The sequence below is a fragment of the Tiliqua scincoides genome, chromosome 4 (assembly GCF_035046505.1).
Source record: "Tiliqua scincoides isolate rTilSci1 chromosome 4, rTilSci1.hap2, whole genome shotgun sequence".
Lineage (NCBI taxonomy): Eukaryota > Metazoa > Chordata > Lepidosauria > Squamata > Scincidae > Tiliqua > Tiliqua scincoides.
Genome location: NC_089824.1, coordinates 40019046 through 40045435, shown reverse-complemented (window position 1 = coordinate 40045435; position 26390 = coordinate 40019046). Strand labels below are relative to the sequence as shown.

The window sequence follows — 26390 nt, the reverse complement described above, 5'->3', positions numbered from 1 at the left end:
ATTTTGTTTGGAGCAGCAACACTGGAAGAGGAAGGGTTTTATGTTTCCCCTCCCCATGATGTTTCTTTGGCCTGAATCTCTGCCCCAAAGTTTCCTGAATGTTATAACTAACAAAGGGCTATATTGAAATAATTGTTGGAAATAAACCTTGGCTGATTAATGATTTGGGGTGCTTTTGTTAGAAATGTTCAATACATTAATAGAGAAAACACAAATAGGACTTACTAGGAGGGTGAGGAGGCTCTTTTAGGTTATACCAGGCCGGTGTCCCACTCTGCTGGCCTCTGTAGGACTCAGAATGCCCCACAGAAGCCTTGGAAAGCTGGTTTTCAGAAAGCTGCCTCTGAAAATCAGAAATAGCTTTCCAAAAACCAGCTTTCCAAGGTTTCCATGGGGCATTCTGTGGCCCGCATAAGCCAGTAAAGTGCATCTCCGACCTAGTGTAACTCGGAAAAACCTTCCCACCCTCCTGGTGAATAATTTGGCTTTCAGAACACCTCTAATTTGGTGCCAAACTAGAGCAAAGGTGGGTGGGAGGGCCCAAGTCGCTACTCATTGCGTGTGGGCTCATGACCCACCAGTGGGATTGTGAACCATATTTTGGGAAACCCTGGCTTAGGATCCAGCACATTGTCATCTGTTAGATACTCTGTGCCACTTTGCCACAAATATGTACTGAATAACTGTGTTATTGTATTTCTTTACTTGGTTTGTGGGTTGGTAAAAGAGTGGGTGGCTAGACAATAGTAAGATCTTGTATTTGAAAATGTGCATACTAGAAGATGAGCCAAACGAAAGTTTAATTTGAATTGGAGAATCCCAACTGGAAAAGGAAAAGCAGAGTACAAATACTTTAAAATAAATAAATAATAATAATAATAATAATAATAAAACTTTATTTTTATCCCGCCCTTCTCCCAAAAAAGGACCCATGTAAATACTTTCCATAATCTTGATGTAACTAAAGTTTAATGACGACCTACAAATATTGTACCTGTAGGTAGCCATGTGTGCTCTGTCCACTGTAGATGGCTGAGTGTATGAAACTGCTTTCTGCCGACATTGGTCCATCTAGGTCAGCAGTTGCTTTCCAGGCCAGCCTGGGAAAAGCCTAGTCTGAAACTGAGGAGATGCCAAGGATTGAACCTGGAACCTTTGGCATGCAAAGCTTGTGTTCTCCCACTGAGTTATGGCCCCTTCCCAAGTAGAGGCTGTGCTTTCCAGTTGTTCTGTTTCCTAGAAAATATACTCATAAGCCTTACCTGGTCACAGTGCAGATAATACAACAGTTAAATTGTAGTGGGGTTGGAATCAAAGGTGCTTCTCACTGTGCAGAAATTCCAGTGCTTCCAAATTTTTTAACACTGTGACCCACTTTTTAAAATGACAGTCTATTGTGACCCACATAGCTTGACTAGACAAAAAAGAGGTATAGAAATATTTTTATTCATTATTATTCATTAATATTATTCATCAATGATATTAATGACAATAACAATAATAATAATCTGGATGAAGCATGTAAAAGTGCTGCCGATAGTAATTGGCACACTAGGCACAATATCAACACAATTTAATGAGTACTTTGCACAATTGGACAACCCGGCAATAACACCAGCCAAATTACAGAAGACCGCCATAATTGGCACAGCGTCACTCCTTCGTCGGTACCTCATCTACAGCTAGACATCAGGCAGTTGTCCGTGTGAATGAAGATTTACCAGCTGATAAATGTGGTTTTTGTGTGTACATGTATGATCATTATCAGCTGTGCTGTCATTTTGATGTGAATAATAATAATAAATAATTCAATAAAAATCTGGATCCTCTGCTCCCAAGACTGCTAAAGACCTTACATGTAGCATGTGTGTGTAGTCATCTTGCTAGACTCTCCCTGGAAATGGAGTTCAATGACTATTCCCCCAAACCTTTAAAGTCATTCCAGGGTACCAAGAAGATTGAATTGGAGATCAAGATGTGAAGTTAGAGATTTCCAGGCCAGACAAAAGGCTGAAACTGGGTTCGCACATGATCGACAGCATCAAATTACTAGAGAAAATCAGAAAATGTAACAAATTAATTTGGGAGTATGGAAATTGCCTCATACCTCAGGTTAGCATTCCAGCCACTAGAGTGATCTCTCCATCTGGATTGCTTGCTGCTGCAGTTTTCTTCTGGAAACTGGGAAAGGGTGCTTGCAAAGTTTTTAAAAAAATATATTTTAGAAACTTTTCAAGATCCACCAAAAATTGGCTCATGACCCACTGGTGGGTCCTAAAACACAGTTTGGGAAACACTGCTCTGGTCTAGTGCGTGCAGAAGAGCTATTTTCAGTAAGCGCAAGAGGCTTGCATGAAGAAAATGCATAGCAAATCCATGCTCTCTGCATTTGAGCAAGAACTAATTGCAAGACATTATAATTACCTGCTAGCAGTGCAATTGCCCATGTTGTTTGTGGCAACAACATGGGGAATGTCTTTCTTTTTGGAATCCTTTTTTCTCACCCCATCTCTAAGGGCAACAGTGGCTTTAGCAACACTTGAGGCTGTGATAGCGTTCCTGGTGGCCAGGAAATGACAAAGTGTTGCACAGGGTTGTACTTCACTCACTGAGTGACAACAGCCAGCTACTAGTAATAGTGTCAGCATTTTAAACATTTCTGCCTTCGGATGTATGATAAGAAAAAGGATTAAAGTACAGAGAGCCCCAGCACTGTCACTCACTCTGTGTCTCATGCAGCTATACTCCTCAGGAGAACTTTTCCTACAAGCAAACTTTGGATACAACACACTACATTTCTCTGAAACTGTTTCTTATCTGGAGTACGCTTTCAGCTATTTCAAGATAAATCTATTTAATATCAATATAATAATAAGTCTTTAATTCATATTTTTAACTTTTACCCTTCATTAAAATGATTAAGGTCCAAACCAGTTCTCAAAATACTTTATAGCTCTGAATGTTAGGCTCTGGAAGTTTTTTAAAGATTTGTATTTACTGAAGGGTAGGTTACAACTGCAGGACTACTGCCTTTTTAGCAATAGGTTTTGTATAGCTTGTTGCAGCTTTTTACTAAAAGCCTCCATTAAAAACAAAAAAACAATCTGTGGACAGTCTCGCACATCACAATTTCCTGCTACATAAAATTTTTTTGAACATGTTCAGCAGAGTTGAACTGAGCACTGTGTTGGAGAACACAAAATGCATTCAGTTTCTTCACTGTGTAACTATCCGTAAATTCCCCGGCTCAAAGATTAAATCATCAGCTAAAGCAATGAGGCATATCCATGAATGCACAAGAACTTTGTTATTGTCATGTTTAATCTTTGCATGTGTCATTTAAAAATTTGCTATTGTCTCACTACAGGTTTACAAAGTTTTGGTCTCAGTTGGCAGCAATGAATGGTTTGTCTTCAGGCGATATGCTGAATTTGATAAACTGTATAATACAGTAAGTAAATGGGATCATGCCTCGGAGATTACCCTCTAGCACCCAACTGCATTGGTGATCTGTGTGATCAGGCAGTTAATCCATATCCAGAGCTAAACTAGATGTGACTATTATGTATTTCAGCTAAGGAAACAATTTCCCACTATGAATTTGAGGATTCCTGCAAAAAGAATTTTTGGAGACAATTTTGATCCAGGTAAGTAATTTCCTTCTTACAAGAAAAGCACAAACTGATTAGATAGCCAAAGCTGGATACTGCATGCCAAAATTGCACTAGGATTCTGTACCATTTTTCCAAATGCCAAAATATTGCCAGTTAAGGGCCCAATCCTGTGCTCGGCGGCACGGCTCCATGCCACCAAGCACTGTTGCAAACGTGCCATAAGGCATGTTTGCCAGCCTCACTGCTGGGCTCCCGCCAGTGCTAGCCCAGTGCCGGCTGGTGCTGGGCTAGCGCCGGCTGGTCATCCAGTTTCCATGGCTAGGCAGTCTCCCGGACCACCAAGCTGTGGAATGGTAAGCAGGGGGTGGGGATGGGGGCGCAGAGGAGGCCTTTCGGGGAGGGGGAGGCTGGCGGGGGCGAAGAGAGGACGGGCAGGAGGTGTGACGGGGAGGTGTTTTGGGGAGGCGGCGGGCTGGAGGTGTGCCTGGGGAGGGATGGGAGGTGGGTCCGTGGAGCTCCACTCCGCAGGATCCAGGACTGTCTTGTAGGGCTGCATGCCCTACACGAGTGCCTTTACCTTACCACCGACCTTTTGGTTGGCGGTAAAGTGAGTAGCCCCATTGCAGGGCTATTTACCTTACTTGGGGGAAGGGGACAAAAGTCCCCTTCTCCCAAGGCGCCTCCTGCGGTAGCTCGGGAGGCTCAGGATCCGCCAGTAGTCCTTTTTGGTGCCGCCGAGCCTGGATGCCCCAGGCAGCTCAGGATTGGGCTGCCCGTCACCAAGTTCAATCAGTGAGAAATGAATGTCTTCTGCGTTTCAGAATGCAGGGAAGTGGTAACTGAGGACAATAGATTGTGAGACTGCAATGCCTGATTTTTTTTTTGTGGCTTTCCTTGTTCTTTGTGTGTGCACCCACACAGTTTATATAGATATAGTCATAATGTGTTATACCCTGAAAGATGACATATAGATGGCACAGGTAGGGATAATGAAAGAAGATAATGTTGACAGGAGAACTTGACAGACTTTTGACTTGTTAATTTATTTTTTAACTGAGAATTAAAGTCAGTTTGCCAATTCAGCTCAAGATAAGACTTCAGCCTGGGCAAAAAAAACACAAAAAAACCACTAAATTGGAAGCCTCAGTGCCACGAAGTTAGTTGCCTCATTCTGGATTATATCTGAAGGTTTTATGTCATTCTGGTTGTGTCTGGGTTCTAAGAATTTACAAACACTATTTGTGCTCGTAATTCCAGTAAACTTGGAATACGGCATCAGTTTAAACTTTATTGAAAGTACTGTGAAAGTGGAGCTGTTAATTCACTCAGTGAAGTTAATTAGCCTGCTGACACATTTGTGTGGTACATCTTATTTGCCCATGTCCTCCACTTGTAGCACATTTTAGACTGATTAATGTGTGTGAGGCTGATGTGTAATACAAGCCCTCTTGAGGCATTGGCCTGATTACCTTCTAGTCTCTCTTTTCTCAACCTCACAAAGCTGTGATTAGATTACTTGAAATTCTTTCTTCAGTGCTGACTTCATTTCCTTCTATTTTTAGCATAAGGCTTTCAAAACAGGTTGAAGATCAAGACATTGTTAACCACTAGAACTCTGCCAATACAAGTGCATTAAAAATCAAAAGTTTTGTTGTTGTAATCAACAACAACAGCAACAGAATGGTAGTGTTTACTGCAGCATGTTCTGCACACATCAGTATCACACATTTGTTACGTTATGTGGGATATACTGGTCTGTTGTGGATTCTGTAAAGATGTTGATAACAAGGGTTGCATATTTTTCCGTACAATCCAGCTCGTCCTCTTAGGTCATCAGAGAAGGCCTTTTTACAAGTGCCGCCGCCTAGGGAGGTATGTGGGTTGGCGGCTAGAAATAGGACCTTCTCAGTAGTGGCACCAACGCTATTCCATTCCCCTTGATTTAAGAATGGCTCCCTCTCTTGAGACGTTTCGGCGAGGCCTGAAGACCCTTCTGTTTAAACAAGCCTTCTGAGTTCTTGGCCTTTTTAACATCTTTTAATTTTTTACAGGCCTGATTCTTTTATGACTTGCTGCTCTATGCTCTTTTTACCTTTTTACTACTTTTTTATCTGACTACTGTTTTTATGATATGTGTGAATATGCTTTTAACTGTTTTTAAATTGTGTTTTTAATCTGTTTTAACCTGTTGTAAGATGCCTTGAGTCCCTTCGGGGAGAAAGGCAGGGTAAAAATAAAGCTATTATTATTTATTATTTCTTAGCAGTTCTATCAACAACCAGCACATATACTCTGATGTGGTCGAATGTATGTCTTAAACTGTTCTGACCTTCTCAATCATGTGTAAAATTTTAAAACACAAATTCTAATTTTTGTTTAAAACAGATTTCATTAAACAGAGGAGAGCAGGGCTGAATGAATTCATTCAGAATTTAGTACGGCAACCAGAACTATGCAATCAGTAAGTGTATTTAGTTTTTTATATTAAATAAGATACGTGACAAATGGTAATGGAAGCAATAATCCACAAATTGTTTCTAAATAGACCAATGTAAAGGGGATTTTTATACTATGCCTCTGATTACCAGATCATTCACACTACCAGAAGATTTCCAGGGTCATCTGTTTGACCATGGTTAGAAACAGATTTATTGGGCATCTTTGTTTGATTCACCTATGTAAGTCTTATATAAGCCATTCACTTTTACGGGGCTACTGTACTGAATTTACTGGTTTAGGCTGCAATCCTGTACACACTTCCTAGGAGTAAGTGCCAGTAATCTTCCTTCTGAGTGAGCATGATAGGATTGCACTGTTAGAATCCTAAATATAATACATTATTATGTTGTCATCCAAACCTTAGTATCCTTGAGACTAGCCCATGCAATTAGGTATAAATCTAAATCATTATACAACAAACCAAGTTTCTAATCTGGATCATGTTGTTGTGAACAAAAATACATACATACATATTTTTCTAGTAAGCTATAAAACTGCTGAAGGATCAGAACTTGAGAAGCCATAATACATTATAATTGCTACAATGGAAACTTTGGCTTTTAAAAGTCTATATGAATATCATGACTTCTTAAAAACGTCTCTGAATCTGATTGACAGAATTGATCAAAGGAAGTATGATTAAGATCATTCTTCTTCACATTTCAGTGGAGTTTATTATTTTTAATTGATTACCTTCTTCTGGATAACCTGAGATGGATGGTAATTGGAGGCACTGTTTAGGAACAATTTTGCTTCTACCCAACCAGTTAATATAGCATACTATACAATCTGTGGGTTTCCATTTTTCCCCAGTCCTTTTTCACATTGTGCACAGCTGCTAGGAGGAATGGTCATGCAGTTTAGATTGCAATATCCTCCATACTCTTGATATCATCTAATTCAGAAGCACTGTTTTAGTCTCTGAATGCCATTATGGACTAGATTAGGGATCCTCAACATGGTGTACTCATGGAGGTGTCTGATAGCACCTGCTAGTACAGCTGCTGTTGTCACAGTCTAGCCACCTCCTCACCTGTATTGTGAAAGGAAGAGTTTGGAGAACAGAGGATACTAGAAGGCAAAACATCTCCCTTTGCTCTTGCCCACAGATCCTCTTCTGCTTCCTCCTCCCCAATATGCAAGCATGTGCTAGGTCAACCAGAGCTTCAAAGAGCAGCATGTGAAGCAGGATAGGTGATGCAGAGTGAGAAGATGGTGGGAAAAGTGGGGGCTGTGCAGGATTAATACAAGGAAGGGGTTGTTACCAAAAGGGCTGTTTTGTTTAGCGGGAATTATTACACTACCCTTTTTGGAACCTCAGGATCGCAGGCTGGATAACAAGGCAGCGTAATGCAGAGAAATTCCCTTTAGCTTAAAGAGGAGACTGGGAGAAAGATAACTTTTAATAAAAGATTATAGTTTTATTACAAAAGCACAAAGTTAAACATAATGCACATGGAAAAATGGTAAGTTTTTCCCTTAACCCCTGCTAATTGGGTAAGAGGCACTTTTTCAAGTGGGTGCTCCTTTTTTTAGCAGGGGGAGAGTAACTGGCCCACCTCACCCCAGCACTGTCTGTTCTAGTGGCTGTCTGCTGGTATTCATTTGCATCTTTTTAGATTGTGAGCCCTTTTGGGACAGGGAGCCATTTAGTTATTTTTCTCTGTAAACCGCTTTGTGAACTTTTAGTTGAAAAGTGGTATATAAATACTGTTAATAATAATAATAATAATAATAATTAATAAGTATATGTTCCTTGGTTCTAGTACTTGAATCCAGTGTACCTAGCTTTCATGGTGGTTGCGTGTAAAAAGTATTTGGTGCATCCGAGGAAATTAGAAAAGGGAAAGGTTGTAGGGAAGGATTTTAGGGGTCCCTGGTCTGCCGAACCCAGTTGCTAACTAAAGATGGGGAGAGAAGGGGAGAAAGGGGGGGAGAAGGAAAGAGTTTCAGGCGCCAGATAGTTACCTTTTCTGTAGAGCAGCTGGGGGGGTAGAGTCCTGTGTAGAGGACCCTCTGACACAACACAGATGTGTAGTGTCCTTGGACGGGGGGCCAGAGAGAGAGTTGTGGGCCAAAGCCCTCTCATAAAAGGGGTTTTCTGACTCTGCTGAGCTGAATGGTAACTTCCTTACCACCATCCAGCAGGTAAACATTGAAAAGATCAGGATGTCCCTTATCAGCAAAATTCAGTGGGGTCTAATGGCTGGCTTCCTAGCTGGGGGAACTTAAACAATACAATGAATGGGCAACCCAGGAAGGCAGTTCAATTTTGCATATGGTACTTAAGCAGTTATTGAGTTAAACAATACAATGAATACAGTAATGTAGGAGACTGGGTTAAAACAATACAATGAATAGGAGACAGCAACAGTCGTGCCTATTCATAAAAAGGGTGACCCTACCATACCAGGAAACTTTCGGCCTGTTAGTTTGCTTTCTGTACTAGGTAAGATCTATGCTAAATATCTTTGCAATAAACTCACTCTCTGGGTTACTTCGCAAGGCATCTTAGGCCCCGAGCAATCTGGCTTCTGTCGGGGCAAATCAACTTTGGATAATTGCCTGATCCTGTCTCATTTGGCCTATAAGCAGGTCAGGATATGTAAGGCCCGTCTTTATGTAGCCTTTCTTGATTTGAAAGGTGCCTTTGATTCTGTGGATAGGGAGCTTCTTTGGGCCAAGTTGGAAGACATGGGGATTGATAAAAGATTACTGCTGCTGATTAGGTCCCTCCATCTAAATACCTCGTGTAGGGTTAGATGCTCCTGGAGGGGGAATCTAACTCACTCCATCATCACTAACAAAGGGGTCAAACAGGGCTGTGTCTTGGCCCCCATGCTTTTCAACCTATTTCTAAATGATCTTGCCCCTTCCCTGAAGGAAGTAGATGGCCATTGTCCAAAGCTTGGCGCAAGCCAAGTGCCGCTACTTCTGTACGCGGATGATGCAGTACTGATATCTCGTACTAGGACTGGCCTGAAACGTCTGCTCAGTCGTGCCACAGAGTATTTTTTGACCAACAAATTGCAGATCAATTATGCTAAATCTAAGATAATGGTATTTGCTAACAGATGGAAAGCTTTTAAGTGGTCTTGAAATGGTAACAAAATGGAACAGTTTAAGCATTTTAAGTACCTGAGTATCAACTTCCATTACAGACTCACTTGGGCTTTTCATCGCAGGGCAGTGCAGAACGCATCCAAACTAGCTTCCTCAGCCATTTCCCGTTTCTTTTTCACCTGCGGAAATGGTTATGTTCCGGCTGCTCTGGAGGCGTTTAAGGGAAAGGTTCTTTCCCAGGTTCTTTATGGTTCTCCTGTCTGGTATAAGGTTATTAACCAATCACTAGAACGCGTCCAAGCCTCCTTTTTACGGAAGATTTTGGGCTTACCCAGGTGCGTTCCCTACTCGGTCCTGTGTCTCGAGGTAGGGTTAATTCGACTAAGGACTACTGTATGGTTAAGACTTTTGAAATTTTGGTTTAGGATTTTATTTAACCCCACCTCTTCTGATCTAATGCAACAATTATTATCGGATCCAGTCCTGCCTATTGAGATCACTGATCTTCTAACTAAAATTAAGTCAATAGGGCTGGACACTGAAGAGTTAGGTATGATTGGTTGTAATGCAGCTTACAGAATTGTCAAAGGAAGAATTCTAGATATTGAACAACAAGAGCTGTTTAGTGCCGCCAGAACCACATGTTCTCCACTCCATCTTCACATTCCAGTCAGTTTTGGGAAACCGGCCTCCTTCTTTTACCACCTGGTGTGCCCACAGGCCCTGAGAGCGTTTACACTGGCAAGGTGTAACACTCTTCCATCAGCCTTGTTAACGGGCAGGTTCAGCGGTATCCCCTACTTAGAGAGGAAATGCAAGTGTGGTAGGGATTGCGTTGAGACTTTAATGCATACCTTTTTTAATTGCCCGCTACATGTTGTGTCACGCAAGAAATTTCTAGGTCCATTGCTAGCTAGGATGCAGGGCTGGGAGAATTCAACCATGCTTCAGTCTTTCCTGTCCACTCCTGATCCTGAGACTCTGGATAATGTTGCTTCCTTTTTATCTGGGGTAATAGCCAGGCAGAGCCCTGGGACTCTGGGCAGTGACTGATGTTTTTGCTTATGTTGTGTTGTCTTTGTACATTCCTGTCTTGTTCTGTTCTTTCTCTGTATTTTATGCCAATAAAGGTCTTACTGAATAGGAGACACTTAAACAATGATTTACTATGCCAGACTTCTTCCTATAATGTATGATCAGGGAGGTGGATTTAAGATGCCTATAACCACAGGGAAGTGGAGCTTGTGACTTGACCTGATTGTGACCTGTGTGTTGAGGTTTAACCTGCATGATACTTTAGTTCATAGTACATAACCAGATATAAAATCACAACTAAGGAAAAAGGGGATTTTCATGTAACAGGGTGTGTGTGTGTTGTGTGCGTGCATGCCTGAGTTGTTGCAAGGTGCAAGTATATGAATGAATGGAAGGTGCATGCATCTATCTGAGATCTCATTTTGCACCTGTCCATGCCCCCTTGGCCTTGGGGTGGCACCTAGCATCCCTTCTAAGAATTTCTGTGGTGCCCACGGACTCCACAAAGTTGGGAACCCCGGGGCTTGATGTGTGCTTATAGGTTGAAACTTAATCTGAACAAGATAATTGTTTATGATGATGGACCAAACTAGTGCTGGAGGAAAGTCATTTACCTCTCTAGATGAGGCTGCACTACCTCTAAAGTACAATCTTCATAGCTATGGGTTTTGTTTGTGGCCTGCATTGATGTGGGATTCTCAGGAGATGGCAGTGGCCAGGTTGCCTCTTCATCAGCTTAGGGCAGTGGTATTCAAACTGGGCCGTCGCGACAACCTAGCCTGTGGGTCCTGGCCTCTGCCCCCTTAAGGGGCAGGGGCAGCCAGGAGATGGGGGAAGGCAGATCCTTCGGATCGTGCTGCTCAGGGGGGCTGCAGGGGCTTGGATGCACTTGCCCGAGCCTCCTGCAGCCTCCCGGGGGTGCAGGGAGCCCTGCACAACCTTCGGCAGGGCTCCCCAGGTCAGGAAAAGTGAAAGTGGAGTGATTGCGCCCCGTTCCACAAAACCGGAAGCAGAGCATGCTCGCTCTGCTTTCCCTTCTGACAGGGCTGCAGGGACTGGGGTGCACCCTCCGGTCCCTGCAGCAGCCGACCCTGTGTGTGGGGAGCCCTGCGTGAGTGCCTGCAGTTCTCCCTTTCCCTGACCTGGGGTGCTCTGCAGGCGCTCGCGCAGGGCTCCCGCACACAGGGACGGCTGCTGAAGGGACTGGTGAGTGCATCCCAGTCCCTGCAGCCCCCTGAGCCTGCCCCCTGCCCCCGCAAAGACTTACTGCGGGTTTCAAACTCCCAGAGAGTTTGAAAACCCGCAGGCTTAGTGCAATATGCCAGCTGTGATCATTATCTGACAAAGATTTGGTCTAGGTCATACATGTTTTGTTGACTTCTTAAAGGCACAATCCTAACCCACTTTCCAGCACTGACATAAGGGCAATGCAGCATCCTGATAAAAAATTGACCTGTAAATAAAATTGACTTGTACTAATGTTGTGTCTAAATATATTTAGAGAAAAGCTTCTACTTGTGTTGAAATGGTGAAACTAACCATTATTTATAATGGGTGGATTTAACTCTCTTTCTCAGCCCAGATGTCAGAGCATTTCTTCAGATGGACAATCCAAAGCACCATTCTGACCCATCTGAAGATGAAGATGAAAGGAACAGTCAAAAGGTAATTTAGGGTTTGCTGGTATTCTCTATTCAGATAGCAATTGTCTGATTTTTTGGCAAATGTGAGCTGTAACTGTAGATTACATGTGAAAACCCTGCAAGTTTAGTACGTTTTTCTTTCCTCTTTTTTCCTCAGTGTGGATTGCCAGTTTTATGCTACAATGAAAAGTGAAGCAGTGCTTCACTTGTCTCCCCAACTGCAATTGTCCTGAATTTTTAACTCTACATTTCACAGAACTCAATTATTTGGGTTCTTCAAAGTCTACCTTCGTTACATATCTTTTTTAATGTTCACTGAACAACCATCCTGTGTTTCAGTGAAGAGGACCACTGCCTTGTTGGGACAACACCTGTAAGTTTTGGATTCTTTGCTAAGTTAAACATACATGCACAGTGTTTCAAGAGCAAACTTAGCAACAGCAGCAACTGTTGCTGTAACTTCTTTACCATTCACCAATCACAAGGTTACTTACCAATACCCCCATAGTAACACTATATGGAGAGCACCAGTTGAGACACAGCAATGCAAGAACCTAGGATTTACCATAACCTATTTTATGCCCTCTCTGACACAGTACAAAAGTAGGCTGGCTCAAACAGCCCACAATCTCCCCACCCCATCACAGACTCTTGTAACCCAATATTAGACAAAACTGTTCAACTTTTCTTTTTAGATCCAGTTCTGTAGAATGAACAGAGAGATGCTGCAGCTAATTGCAGTCAGTCACAGCATAGAACCACTGCAATGAAAAGGTTCAGGAGTATAAGAGAGAAGGAACTACAGACTCAACAAATTGAGGGTACTTAGTCCTCTTTAAACTCAATCTCAGACCAATCAGAATAACTGGTCTGGTTCAGTGATCTGGCCCAGTGGCCTCACACTGGCAACTGTCTGTCTCAATCATGTCCTAGAATCTCATTTGCTTTGTCCTCTTTGACATATTCACTACCTACTTCTACTCTCACACTATTGTGATGGTCACTTCTACTCTCACACTATTGGCCAATTATTTCCCTACTTGAACCTTTTAGTTCCTCTACCATTCATGTCTGTGCACCAGTGTAAGAGAGTGGATTGGCTGCACAGATGCAAGACCACTTAAGCAAGATCTTATCCCAATCAGCTGGTATAACTGGAGAGTTGCATTATGAAACAGACCTACAGTGTAGTTCTGTGCGTGTCTGCTAAGAAGTAACCCCTATTACATTTAATGGGACTTACTACCACATAGTGTGTAAGATTGCAGCCTCACTTCCTTGGGAATGGATCCTACTGAAATCCAATCTCATACTTACTTCTGAGCAGACATGCATAGAATTGTGCTTTAATTTACTGAAGATAAAATACCTTTTTTTTTCTTTTAAGGGGAACATGATGTTTTTGAAATTTTTTTCAGGGGAAATCAATTCAGCTGTGGATTTTTTTGACTTTTGAAGTGTCAAGTACAAAAATGCTTCACTTTCACCATAATTCAAAGTATTTGTCAGATTTTACTTTTCCACTTCACATCAGCCATTGTTCTCCTACTAGATGGTTAAATATTTTAAAGCTTTTAGTTCATCTACTTATCTGAACATCTCGTAGCTCTGCTTGATGTGATGATAATAGAAGAAAGCTAATTTTCTTTAATTATGTGGGGTTTTTGTCATACCAGAAAAGGAATTTTGACTTACAAGGGACACAGATTCTGCCTGCCAAGAAGGCTTAGACTCTTCAATCTTATTCTTGATTTCAAGTATATATTATCTTGCAGGCAATTAGGTAAAAGTTTCAAAATATATCTTAAGGCTCATAAAGTCCTGGAAAGATTTTTTTTTCAACAAAGGTGATTCTTTAATGAATCTAAGTATCTTCATCAACACACTTTACACTTCTTCTACTTTGTGTCTTTCAGCTGTTGGATCACAAATTATTTGTAGCCCCTTCACACTAACATTTGTGCACATGCATCTGGCTGCATTTCTGTATTAAGGTTCTTGCAATAGCTATGTAATATAATCCGTGGATTCAGTTATTAATGGATTGGGTCTGGGTGACTCTGGAGGGCTTTCCCAGGCCTCCCAAAGCCTTAGAAGACATTAAAAATGCCATTTCTGGTTTCTCTGTGAAACTGGAAGTCACATGATTTGAGCTATCTCATGATCTGAGGTCTTTGTAAGGAGAGCCTCAGGATAATACTTTTGTGCATTACAATACTAAGTGCATTGCACACTCCATAATCATGATACAGATGTTATTTAGTATTACAATAACCATATGATGACAAATCACATTTGTCATTAAGTGTGCAATCAACAATCAGTTTCCTCCAGAGCAGAGTGTAACTTGCACGTCACGTAACCTTGCCATGGAGTCACTGTTTTATTCTGGAGTTGTTCTGTTAAAAGTCATGGGAGTGATTGACATTGCAGCCAGGTATCTTCCAGGCAAGATACTGAAATGCTGATTCAAGAAAGAAAAAGAATAAAGGCTGCAATGTCAATCACATTGTGTTTGTGTCAATCACAATGTCATCGCTGCTCCGGAGGAAACTGATTGTTGATTGCGCACTTAATGACAAATGTAATTTGTCATAATAATAATAACCAGGTATTTATATACCGCCTTTCTGGTCATCAGATTACTCCTCTGACTTTATTCAAGGTGGTTTACATAGGCAGGCGTTTCTAAATCCCTCAAGGGAATTTTTACAATCATAAAGGTTCTCTATTTCAAGAACCAACATTTCAGAATGGATCTTCCTGGTTTGATCCCACTTCTGGCCTCCAGTTCTCCCACGCAGGCTGACAAGCAGCTCCATCTCTCACATGGAGGGCAGCCATGATGCTTCTTGCTCACACCAAGAGCAGGTAGAATCACTCAGCTCGGCTTGTCAGCTGCTTCAAGGTCTTGCCATTCTCAGCAGTTCAGGGAGCTGCTGATGTCCTTGAACTGACGACCTTCTGATGTTATCTTCGGGCTAACGGAGGCTGTACCCTCTAGACCAGACCTCCTACCCTATGGTCAGGAGGTCATATGGTTTATAACTGACCATGTTGTTGAAGGCTGTGGGTATTAGAAATGCTCAGAACAAAAAAAGAATGCGAAGAGCCCTCGTGACTGTGTTTATTAAAGGAATGTCAGAGTAGTAGCATAACTAGATGATTTGACTATGGAAGTCTAACGAGTTTGAAAATACTGAATGAATTTCCCAAAACCCAATGTTTCTGTATGGAACTAGATAGAGTGCAAACTACTGTAGGTAAAAATTATTTTCAGGCATGTAGGCAGCATTGGTTGCAGTCACTTTCAAAATCTTTATCACTTTACCACTGTGTTTCCTTTGTCAGTATCATAGCTTCTTTTCAAAACAAGTTGAATATTCCTCTGGTCAGCACACTAAGCAATGTGGAGGACATAGACTTTGCCCCCATTTAGTTTAAAAATAAGAACCATCTGAGAAACAGAATAGAGAAGGAGCAATTAACACCCAGTGTATTCACTACCAGTGTCAGGAACAACCCTGTATTAACATTAATTAACCTTTGTACACTCCAAAGGCCAGGTTATGAGAGGACAGCATTGTTAAAAGTTATTTGTAACTGATTTTAAAAAGCCTAAAACCTTGATCTGACATTTTGTTTGTGTTCGTCTTTCAACAGCTAAACTCTACCTCACAGAATATAAACCTGGGACCATCTGCAAATCCTCAGTAGGTTTTAGTTAAATATAAGTCAGATCTGTTAAAATCATGACAAAATTTAAATGCATATATTTGCTGTTTGGACAGTTTACGAAGGCAGAAGTGTTCAGGTATGGTACCCTGTGAGTTTTCTGATAACTAAAGGGAAAAGATTAACCTAGGATATTAGTAAAATAAATGAACAGCAGAACAATGAGGAGGACAGTGAAGAAGCCCACAGTTGAAACAGGAAGAGCTATACAGAATGGTGGTTCTTTGGTAGGGCTGAAAAGGAACAGATACCTAGCTGGTGAACATAAACAGCGGTTGGAAACAATGGGACAGAAAGGAAAATGTATCCAATGTATTGAGGAAAAATAATTTGTGACTATGTCTTCCATTGGGTTGCAAAATAATATCATGGCTGCTGTCTTTACAATATTTAAGAACATAAGAACAGCCCCACTGGATCAGGCCATAGGCCCATCTAGTCCAGCTTCCTGTATCTCACAGCGGCCCACCAAATGCCCCAGGGAGCACACCAGATAACAAGAGACCTCATCCTGGTGCCCTCCCTTGCATCTGGCATTCTGACATAACCCATTTCTAAAATCAGGAGGTTGCGCATTTACTACTCTCAATGATTCTCTTTGTCTGTTTTAGTGCTAAACCAACAGATTTTGACTTCCTGAAAGTTATTGGAAAGGGCAGCTTTGGCAAGGTGGGCTTAATTTTTATTTTATGTATTTTTTATTACCCTATTATGTTTGAAGTTCAATTGGTTCCACACTGGGAAAATCTGATGATGATGATGTGAGGGGTACTGTGAAAGCCAGACAAGTTGAAATGTGAAATCATTAATGTATCAGTAAAAAAGACATTCTATTTTAAATTCTAGTACTAGAACTGGTTTTTACTCTATATGCAAATTCTTCTGCAGGTTCTTCTTGCAAAACGAAAACTAGATGGGAAGTTCTATGCTGTTAAAGTACTGCAGAAAAAAATTGTTCTCAACAGGAAAGAGGTAAAAGGAAATAGATATTTTATTTTTCCCTCCAATTACAAAATTGTTCCTATTTACTTATTGACCTTTTACTTCCTTGCAGCAAAAACATATTATGGCTGAACGTAACGTGCTGTTGAAAAATGTGAAACATCCATTTTTAGTCGGATTGCATTATTCATTCCAAACTATGGAGAAGCTTTACTTTGTTCTGGATTTTGTTAATGGCGGGGAGGTAGGTCTGTTTTCAGGTCTCTTGTCTTATGGCAGAATTGAGCCTATGAGACAGAAGCTACTGTTTAGGACAGAGGCTATAATAAATTGTGACAAGGTATTTCTTGCTGTCTTGTTGCATCATATAGATTTATTACCTAGTCTGCCACTAGTTGTATGCCAATTGTCTTCTGTTTGGGAGGGTAAGATGTTCAGTCTGCAACACGTGGAGTCACCAGCTTTTGCATTAACTGAAGGAGTTTAAATACCCTTGAAAAATAGACTGCCTTTTATTCTTTTATTTGTTCATTTATCAGCTAGCATAGCCCAACAAGCTAAGGTTACAGATGTGGCAAAATGCGGAAATGGTTAAAGGAAGGATGTGAATAATTATGCTCAGAGAATCTATTTTCACTGTTTTGATAGTTGTTCATAGGGAAATTAACACAATCTGCAACCTTCTGCTAAGAATGACACCATCAATTATGTTTTTTTTTAACACCACATTCTTCTGACTTGCTCTTTGCATGTTCACAGCTCTTCTTTCATTTGCAAAGAGAACGTTCCTTTCTGGAGCACAGAGCCAGGTTTTATGCTGCTGAAATAGCCAGTGCATTGGGCTACCTGCACTCCATAAACATTGTATACAGGTAATGATTTAAACTCCGTGTAGATGTTAAAGACAGAAATGAATGACCACAAAGCACTTTAATAATACAGTGACCTGGTTCAGTTGTCATGCAAAACTATGATTTTTATCCTTGTGCTTGCAAGCTTCCCTCTCTTTTCATTTTTTTGCTGTGGTATAGAATAAACTGGGATTTGTCATGGTGTCTAAACCTGGCAAATCCTAGCTTGTTCTAAACACAGGTTGTGAACAAACCATAACAGGAGACTGAGACTGAATCTTGTTAATGGTTTAACCTAATGAAAAAGCAATGGCTTAATGCAGTGGTTCCCAAATTGTAAGCCATGGCACCCTAGGGAGCCACGGAAACCTGCCAGGGAGCAACAGAATCATCACAAAGACCTTCCACCCTATACAGTGTATAGGATTGCAGCCCTAATGGGGAGCTGCAGCCAATGGCCCAGTAGGTCAAGGGAGCCACCAGTCAAAAACGTTTGGTAACCACTGGCTTAATGTGCTGTCTGAACTGAGCTATTGTATATTTCTGACTCTTACAGAGCATAGGGGTTTTTTTTGGGGGGGGGGGAGGTTCACAGTGGCCTGATTTTCTTTTAGAATCTTTCATAAGAGTGTGGCAGGCACTTTGCTTACAGTGCAATCCTGTGCATGTCTACTTGGAAATCAAGTTTCATTGAGTTCAGTGGAGATTACTCCCAGGTAAATGTGCAGAGGATTACATCCCAAAAGTCTTACTATAGTGTGAACTAGCAGCTAACATAAGCCCCTCTTATTCTTCTTTCTGTGACCAGGGATCTGAAACCGGAAAACATACTTCTGGATTCACTGGTAGGCATTAAATATCCTTCCTGTTGCCCTAGAGTTCTTTCATTAACATGATAATGAATACTCTGCATTGTTTTACAGTTGTATCCCTATTTTCATTTCAGGGACATGTTGTCTTAACGGATTTTGGGCTTTGTAAAGAAGGAATTGCTACTTCTGACACCACAGCAACATTTTGTGGGACACCAGAGGCAAGTTAATTTCCTTGAAGTGTTATTTAAGTATTTGCAGGACAGAAGGGGGACAGAAGAATTCATAGGCTTATCATTAAAATTGGTGGTATTGGCTAATTTGGACAGGCCAGACTATATATTACAATTTGCTGATGTTGTGGGAGGGGCTGCATGGAACAGGGAAAATTCCATAACATCTGGAAGAGGGCGCTATCATGAATACAGCTCTTCCTGTGGTAGGAGTTTGCATCTGGTTTGTGAGAACTCCCTACACTGTAGCTTTCCCCTTTTTCTCCTGTCCCAATCCTCAGAAGAGGCCCCTCGGGCGTGCAGGAGACTTCTATGAGAGAAGGAGACAGGGAAGTTGTCTTCTGCATGTGCTTCTTTAGATACAAGCCAAAAACACAGAACTGCTAGTGTGCTTCTTTGGCGCGCTAGCAAAAATTGCCAGGCTTTCTCCACCCCCTGTCAGCCAGCAGCAGATCTTGGCTGCCAGCTGATTGGCTGGCTAGCCAAAGGAGGGTGGGACAGATGAGCTCCTCCAGCACGCATGCACTGGGGTTAGCTCAGTCCATTCCTGGCAAGCGACCCCCACCTGCCCGCCCTGTAGCTAGTCTGGGATTAGCTGGTTGCTCTCTGAGGGCCGGGTAGGAATTTTTAATCACCATCTAAATTGGCCCTATGATGGTGGTTGTTTTCACATACCACAGACTGGCTGTGGAGCGTGTTTGGGTTTACAATATAGCTAGTTAACGCCCTGGTCACTGGTGGTAGAAGTGCGGGGTGGGTAGGCAGAAGACCTTCTCAGTGTCCAATCTAAGTCAGCAAGGACAGGGGGTGAACCAGAACTGCTCCCATGATGCCTGACTGGCTCGAGGAGACAGGCTGGCTAGCCCCTTGTCTGAACTTGGGGGCCTTGCAGGGGTGACCTGAAGGCATAGCAGTTTGGCTGACTTACCCTCTTCAGGCGACGTTGAAAGGTGGGCTTAATAACAATTGAGTTACGCCTGGAGTCGGGTGGATGCCCTATGAGATTGGGGGATGAAGACGGCTAGGGCCGTTTCCCCCACGTAGAACCCCGCACTTGGGATGGGTATTGTTTACCCCTGTTGTTGCCTTGTTGCAATCTTGTTGTATTCAATAAAGTGGCCCATTTTAATTCCTTACCTGTTGTCGGCTGTATTTATTTGGGGAATTCATGGTAATAGTTTTATTGCTTATGGTCTTCTTACATTATACGTACAGATAGGTCATATAACAGCACTAATTGCATCAAAAAGAACATTCTTATTTGAGTAGTAAGCACACAAAAAAGTGCTTCTGTTACTCCTTTTAAAATATGAATGATCCTCAAGCCCACTGGGGGGGGAAAAGCTCCAGAAGTGGAGTGATTAAGAGAATGAGCTACAAATCAGGACTTCCATGGTCCGAAGCTCACTTCAGCCATAAACTCACCAAGTTCAACTGCCCAGCTTATGCTCCCAGCTGTAATGTAATCATTGTTGATACCATATACTACACAGATCTCATTGTTCCACCTCCATTTCTGTGTATCATTTTAAAAACTACTTTAATTTTTTAAATCAAGTTGATATCCCTGGTAGCTAAAACAACAAGAACAACAAACTAGCTAATCCCATTTTATCACCTCAACAACTTAGCTGTTGAGATGCATAGAGATGCCCTTCAATAAATGTCATGGCTGAATGGAAACTTGAACCCACTTGTCCAACCTTTCTAAGATGTGAAAAATGTATAAACCACCAGAGTTTATGAAGTAGGTGAAAGACAAAAACGCATACAGTCATCATCACTTACTCTAAATGAGATGATTGGCTTTCTAAAATGCCTTGTATAATATGTACGTACATAGCTCAAAGTTATATTTTAATGCCACTTGTCAAATGTTTTTTTTTCCCCTCTCCTACAGTACCTGGCTCCAGAGGTTATTAGAAAGCAACCCTATGATAACACAGTAGACTGGTGGTGCCTTGGTGCTGTTCTGTATGAGATGCTCTATGGTCTGGTAGGTATTTAATGTTTCACCAAACACTAAAGCAATGACTTGAATATTGGTTGCTAAGAGGCAGTTGGGGAGGGCTATTGCCTTCTTGCCCTACTGACAAGTTTCCACCTTTGAAAACAGGATATTGGACTTGGTAGTCTGCCCAGCAGCATAATTACTTGCCTAATGACATTCAGCATCAAAGATTCATATTAGTGAATAAGTGGCTTCATGTTTAGCTGCTCATGTGATTCTTATCTTGTGCTCCTTTTGGTGTTCTGTTAATTCTCCTATTTGGTTTTTGAAAATCATTGTCTTTCTAAGTAGAAATGGATGATGTCACCCAGCCACATGGAACAGACAAGTGAAGTGGCAATGATGCCATTCATTGCTAAATAGAATGGTATAAGCTAGAAAGGTCTGCCAATATTAAAGTGTGGGACAGTTAGCATCACTTCCATTTGCCATTTGCATTTGGGACAGTTAGCATCACTTCCATTTGCCTGTATTATTATGATACAATAATGAAATGGATCTTTTCCAGACTTTTGTAATACAGAAGCTGAAATGTTGTTTTCAGCATTTAGGAAAAAAATAGTTTTGTCCTTTTAAAAAAAAATTTGGGGGGACCATTTCTCTTCTTTCTTTCTTGTAAGATGCTTCCTTACCTCAGAAAAACATACACAGTGGTGTTATTTCAGAGGCTCATTAATTGTGCCAGACACAAGTTTTGTTTATAGTTGTCAGACAATGAGAGAACATGCTGGGGAAGATAATTAGGAGCTCAAGTAAGAATGTCATTGAAAACATTTGAGTTGTGCAAAAATATAAATAGCAAAAACTGCCAAATGGAACAAAGCTGTTCCCTGCTACTATAATAAGTGTTGGAGATTTCCTAATATTGCTTAGTTGTTTGCATTTCAGATCTAGTTGGTTAACTCTGATTACTTTGAAGAGGGTGCTCTTGACTGATCTCCTCCCTCAAAGTCTCTGGTGTGAACTCAACATTCCAAAGTATGCCTTTATTTGCATACCTCAAACAAGTCTACTGATGGACATGAACATTGGCTCTATTTAAAATGAAAAAGATGAGAATATGAATGTTGTTTTGTAATCAGATAAAATCTGCTAATAAAAAGTCTACTGAATTACTTTACCTCACAAATTATATGTTTTTTCCCCTCCAGCCTCCTTTTTACTGCCGTGATGTTGCTGAAATGTATGAGAACATTCTTCACAAGCCCTTGCATTTAAGGCCAGGCATCAGTCTTACTGCTTGGTCTATTCTGGAAGAACTTTTGGAGAAAGAGAGGCAAAACAGACTTGGAGCTAAAGAAGATTTTGTATGTAATGTGTCTGCATTGAAATCAAGAAGCAAATAAAATACAATGACACTGTCATGTTTTTAGCTATAGCCACACTAAATCCCTTCCTTTTAAATGTGACCTGTCTTTTAAAACTACTAGTTGCCATGGGCATTACTGGGTGGGAGGAGGCTGGAGAAAGGGCAGAACAGGGGGAGGGACTGCCCCAAGAGAGGGGTAGTTCCAGTGGAGACCTCCTCTGAATCCTATCCCCTTGTCAGGCTCAAAAGGCCGACACATGACTTTTCTAATCTGTGCCAGTGAAATAGTTGGTACTGATTCAAGAAGCTCCATGAGCAGACTGGGGTATTACTTGGAATAAGGGGTCAAATGTCTCCTTCCTCCAAGGAGACCTCCAACCAGCTCGAATTCAGCACAGCACAGGTGCATTTAGCACCGCTGTACCTGTGCTGGATTAGATTGGGCTGCCAGTTCCCCTGCATCTTACTCTAAATAAAATTATATATACTTGGTAATGTTCCTTTTGACTTCATGTGTAGTTCACAGAATTTTAAAACACTGTTTATTAAAACAATAGTAGTAACTAAAAAAAGGTTTAGTACATTATTAATCTAATAATAACACTTAACATTTACAATCAGTTTTCTTTATATGTGACTTCACTATCTGCGAGGAGCAAAATTGCCACCTACCTTTTGTTATCTGTGACTCTGTTCTCATTATCCGTGAATACTGTGCTGGTAACACATCAAACATGTGTTAGTATTGGCCTGTAGAGAATTGTCAGACACATTTATGTCTGCTTCCACACTTGCCCTACCATCTTGGGTACCATTTCGGGGGAACCCTGCGTGATGATGAGAGATCTCTGAAGGCTACCTGATGGCTGGTCTGGGACTGGGGCAAGACAAGAGACAGGTGGAGGAGGAGAGCAGGTGAAGCATCCCCTTCCCCACTGCTGAACTCTGAGACCACATTGTTGGGGCTAGCAACATTCAACAAGTTGAGGGATAGCTAGCACAGAGAAATCGCCATCACCGTTGCCACAACCTTCATTGCATCAAGGGGTATCCAGCACAGAGGGAAGCATCAGATGTTGGAGATGTAGATGGGCCCTTGCTGTTGCCCTTCCCATATATTTCAAATTAAGATTCAGGTTCATAGAATATATGGTGAAGAGAGCCCCTGGTGCCCACTGATTTGGTATCCACTGATTTGACTCAGCACTGATACCGAGGTCCCTCTTTGAATGCCTTATAACAAGGAAATAAAGCACCAAAATCCAATTTCCTATTTTGTTAAATAATTATAATTTCATTCCATTGGATTCCAGTATTCACCTCATTTAGTGGTTGAAAGTGGTATAGCATCTATGCAATGCATTCTGGGGCGACAATGCAGGAGCAAGAAACTTGGGAATGGGTCTTTCAAGTTATTTTTCTACTGATTTGGTATCCACTGATGATTTTTTTTTTAATCCACTGGGGGTTCCAGAACAGAACCCCAGTGGATAACAAGGCACGACCTGTATAGAGCTAAGGATACACTACGTTTGTGATCTGCCATACTTGGATTAAGGAATACTACAGTATAGCTACCATATGTTTATATGTAAATAGTGCTCAAATTAAATGGGGACCTGGATGCTTTAATTTTTGTCTTGTCCTCCATTCAGAAGGCTAAATGCTACCAGGTGAAGGTAAACTGAAATTGACTAAAATTAGGGGGAGTCAGGAAGTGGTACTTGAACATAAGAACAGTCCCACTGGATCAGGCCCATCTAGCCCAGCTTCCTGTATCTCACAGCGGCCCACCAAATGCCCCAGGGAGCACACCAGATAACAAGAGACCTGCATCCTGGTGCCCTCCCTTGCATCTGGCATTCTGACATAGCCCATTTCTAAAATCAGGAGGTTGCACATACACATCATGGCTTGTAACCCGTAACAGATTTTTCCTCCAGAAATTTGTCTTTCAAAAAGGCTTTGGAGTTTCTGTAAGGAACTCCTTCTTACCATTCTCCGCATAATTTGCTTGCATGGCAAGCAAAATACTTAGAGCAAATGCTAACAATTCCCCCCCCCCCAAAGTACCAAAAATATTTTAAACTTTTTTTGAAGTTTTGTTTTCATGAAAAAAGGCTAGGGTTGAATTTTTGCCAACATTTCTGACATTCTCCTGTAAAACTATAGCAATCCCATTTTCATGGAAGTATTGTAGCACATGCTAGAATTTTAAAAATTCCATAAAATAAAGCTTTAAAAAATCCTATGTTGTCAGACCTAGAACTGAGCTCTTTTTAGGACTTTTGCCTTCTGTGAAACAAGTTCAAGCATATTATCATAGCTTAGTGTGAAGATTCAGTTTGTGAATGATGAAGGGCGCCAACAGTTCGAGACAAGTGTAAATATTGTGTGCTAAGTGACAGTATGTTTTGTCTCTTATTTCAGCTTGAAATTCAAAGACACCCCTTCTTTGAATCTCTTAACTGGACCGACCTCCTACAAAAGAAGATCCCACCACCATTTAATCCAAATGTGGTAAGTGCAATAGTTCATATCACCTTAATAATTTAGGATGCAGCAACTCAACTAAGAAGGAATTATTGTTAAAAGTAATGACTCTATTGTACTTGGCATTGTATACTTGAATTCAAAGATGGAGAGTATAAAAAAATTCATCATTATTTCAAATAACTTCAAGGAGAAAAAGTATACAAAAATGATAGTGCTGGTAATAAAATTAAATTGAATGCTAATCATAATGGCTAGATACACTAATTGTTAAGGAATTGATCTTTCCAGTTTGACAGGAAGTGCAGGTCCAACCTTGTTGTACACTGATTTTTTTATACATGGATTTGACTCAACATGAATGGCCACTGCAAATGAGAAGGAATGTGGTGATCCCTGGAGAAGGGGAAAAATCCATCTCTTTAAAATCACAGTTTAAAAAAACTGCTTTTCTTACTGTTGTAGAAACAGTCATGCAAGTGATCATTCCATTCTTCAGCTGTGTCAAGCAAAGGCAGGGGGTCCTTTGCATTTCTAATTGCTGACTGCCTCTCTAAAACAGTAAGAAAAGCTATTTTTAAACCACAATTGTAAAGGGACGTACTTCTTAATTTTTTTAAACTGCTTTCATTTAACACATTTTATGGAATCAGCAGGGAGTCCCAGAATCAAACCCCTGCAGATGCCAAGGCATGACCTTATTCCATTAGGAGCAGTGGAGGGGCAAGAAACCTGGAAGTGGGTCTTTAAATCTATACTTCCACTGTTTTTTTATCCACTGGTTGTTGTTTTTTTTCTACTAGGGGTTCTGGAACAGAACCTCAGCGGATAACAAGGGACAAACTGTATTGACACTCAGGGATTAGAAATATAAAAATACAGATTTTTCCTTATGATGATTTATGTATGCTTTATTTCCCAGGCTGGTCCAGATGATATCAGGAATTTTGACACAACATTTACAGAAGAGATGGTACCCTATTCAGTCTGCATTTCTTCTGACTGTAATATTGTAAATGCCAGTGTCCTGGAAGCAGATGATGCATTCATTGGATTCTCTTATGCACCGCCTTCTGAAGACATATTTTGCTAAGATTATGCAGTTGAGAAATACATCACATCATCTTTAGATGGACTGAAGTGTCTTGATTGTGAACAGATTCTGAAATATGTGCAACTAGTGCCTCATTTGATATGTTTATGTTGACAAAAACTCTGCTGTAATATGAGAAACCCGGGCATTTTGGATTCCTTCCTGAGACTGTTACAACTACTGCACAAAAATTATGTTTAGAACAAATACCTTTAGTTAGCTGTTCTTAACATTTGAGACTCCTTTTAAGCAAGGACACTGACTGTTTTCCCTCCAGTTTACATTAACTTTCCTAGGATTGGCTGTCTTTAATAGCAGCACACTTTAGCACATTTAAATGCCTTTGTAACTATTTACAGTGTGTTTGTGCTTGAAAGGTTACTATGCAATTGTTTTTGTATATTGTTTTAAAAATAGCAAGTTTGCCCAGTTCAATTTTGGGAGGGGGGCAGGGCAAGTTGAATCTTCGGCAACACTTTCCCTACAGTTTTATTTTCTAACTTTAATACTGTGTGTTCACTTTAAGGTTACACTGTGCCAGCTTTAGTCTTGCTGGGCTTAAAATTAAGCTGTTCTTCACTTCACTCAGATAATTTGCTTCATTCTGGTTGTGAAACCTAGACATGTGCTTTCTAGGTTAATAAGTAGAACAAATTTAACCTTAAAAATTTGTTGAAGCTACACATCTCATAATGACTGTAACTGTTCTCTTCTTGTGGAAGAAGCTAAGTGATTTTTTTCCCCAAAGAAATAGATGAAGAAAAAATTACTGCATTATAGAAGGGAAAGTTCCTTCTTGTACTTGGAATACTAATAGGTTACAACTTGATTGTATTAAAATTCAAGCTTTTCTTGTGAAATGCATTTTTATTTCAATTAGTTCTTAACACAGCTAAGCAAAATTATCACAATCAGTTTGCCAGGAGAGTGATTGGTGCCAACAGACTTTGGAGGGGGGGCGGCGCATAGTTCTCATAAATATAATGTAGGCATGGATGGTGGTGGCTGAGGGGAAATATATAAAATCCTTAAAGGAATGTAACACATATGAAATTTA

General features: G+C 40.9%; 1 protein-coding gene across 2 annotated transcripts in view; it reads left to right on the top strand.

Annotated features, from left to right (window-relative positions):
* SGK3 (serum/glucocorticoid regulated kinase family member 3) overlaps positions 1 to 26149 on the top strand; it is a 61218-nt gene extending 35069 nt beyond the window's left edge. For both annotated transcript variants that reach the window (XM_066626590.1, XM_066626591.1), the window contains exons 3-17: positions 3368 to 3451; positions 3575 to 3647; positions 6000 to 6075; positions 11789 to 11876; positions 15518 to 15567; positions 16201 to 16258; positions 16478 to 16561; positions 16644 to 16775; positions 17291 to 17403; positions 18191 to 18227; positions 18329 to 18415; positions 20328 to 20423; positions 21590 to 21745; positions 24178 to 24267; positions 25163 to 26149. In XM_066626590.1, the coding sequence (XP_066482687.1) occupies positions 3368 to 3451; positions 3575 to 3647; positions 6000 to 6075; positions 11789 to 11876; positions 15518 to 15567; positions 16201 to 16258; positions 16478 to 16561; positions 16644 to 16775; positions 17291 to 17403; positions 18191 to 18227; positions 18329 to 18415; positions 20328 to 20423; positions 21590 to 21745; positions 24178 to 24267; positions 25163 to 25333 (1395 nt within the window). In that variant the 3' untranslated portion in view covers positions 25334 to 26149. The remainder of the gene's footprint in view (positions 1 to 3367; positions 3452 to 3574; positions 3648 to 5999; positions 6076 to 11788; positions 11877 to 15517; positions 15568 to 16200; positions 16259 to 16477; positions 16562 to 16643; positions 16776 to 17290; positions 17404 to 18190; positions 18228 to 18328; positions 18416 to 20327; positions 20424 to 21589; positions 21746 to 24177; positions 24268 to 25162) is intronic.
* The last annotated feature ends 241 nt before the right edge of the window (positions 26150 to 26390 follow it).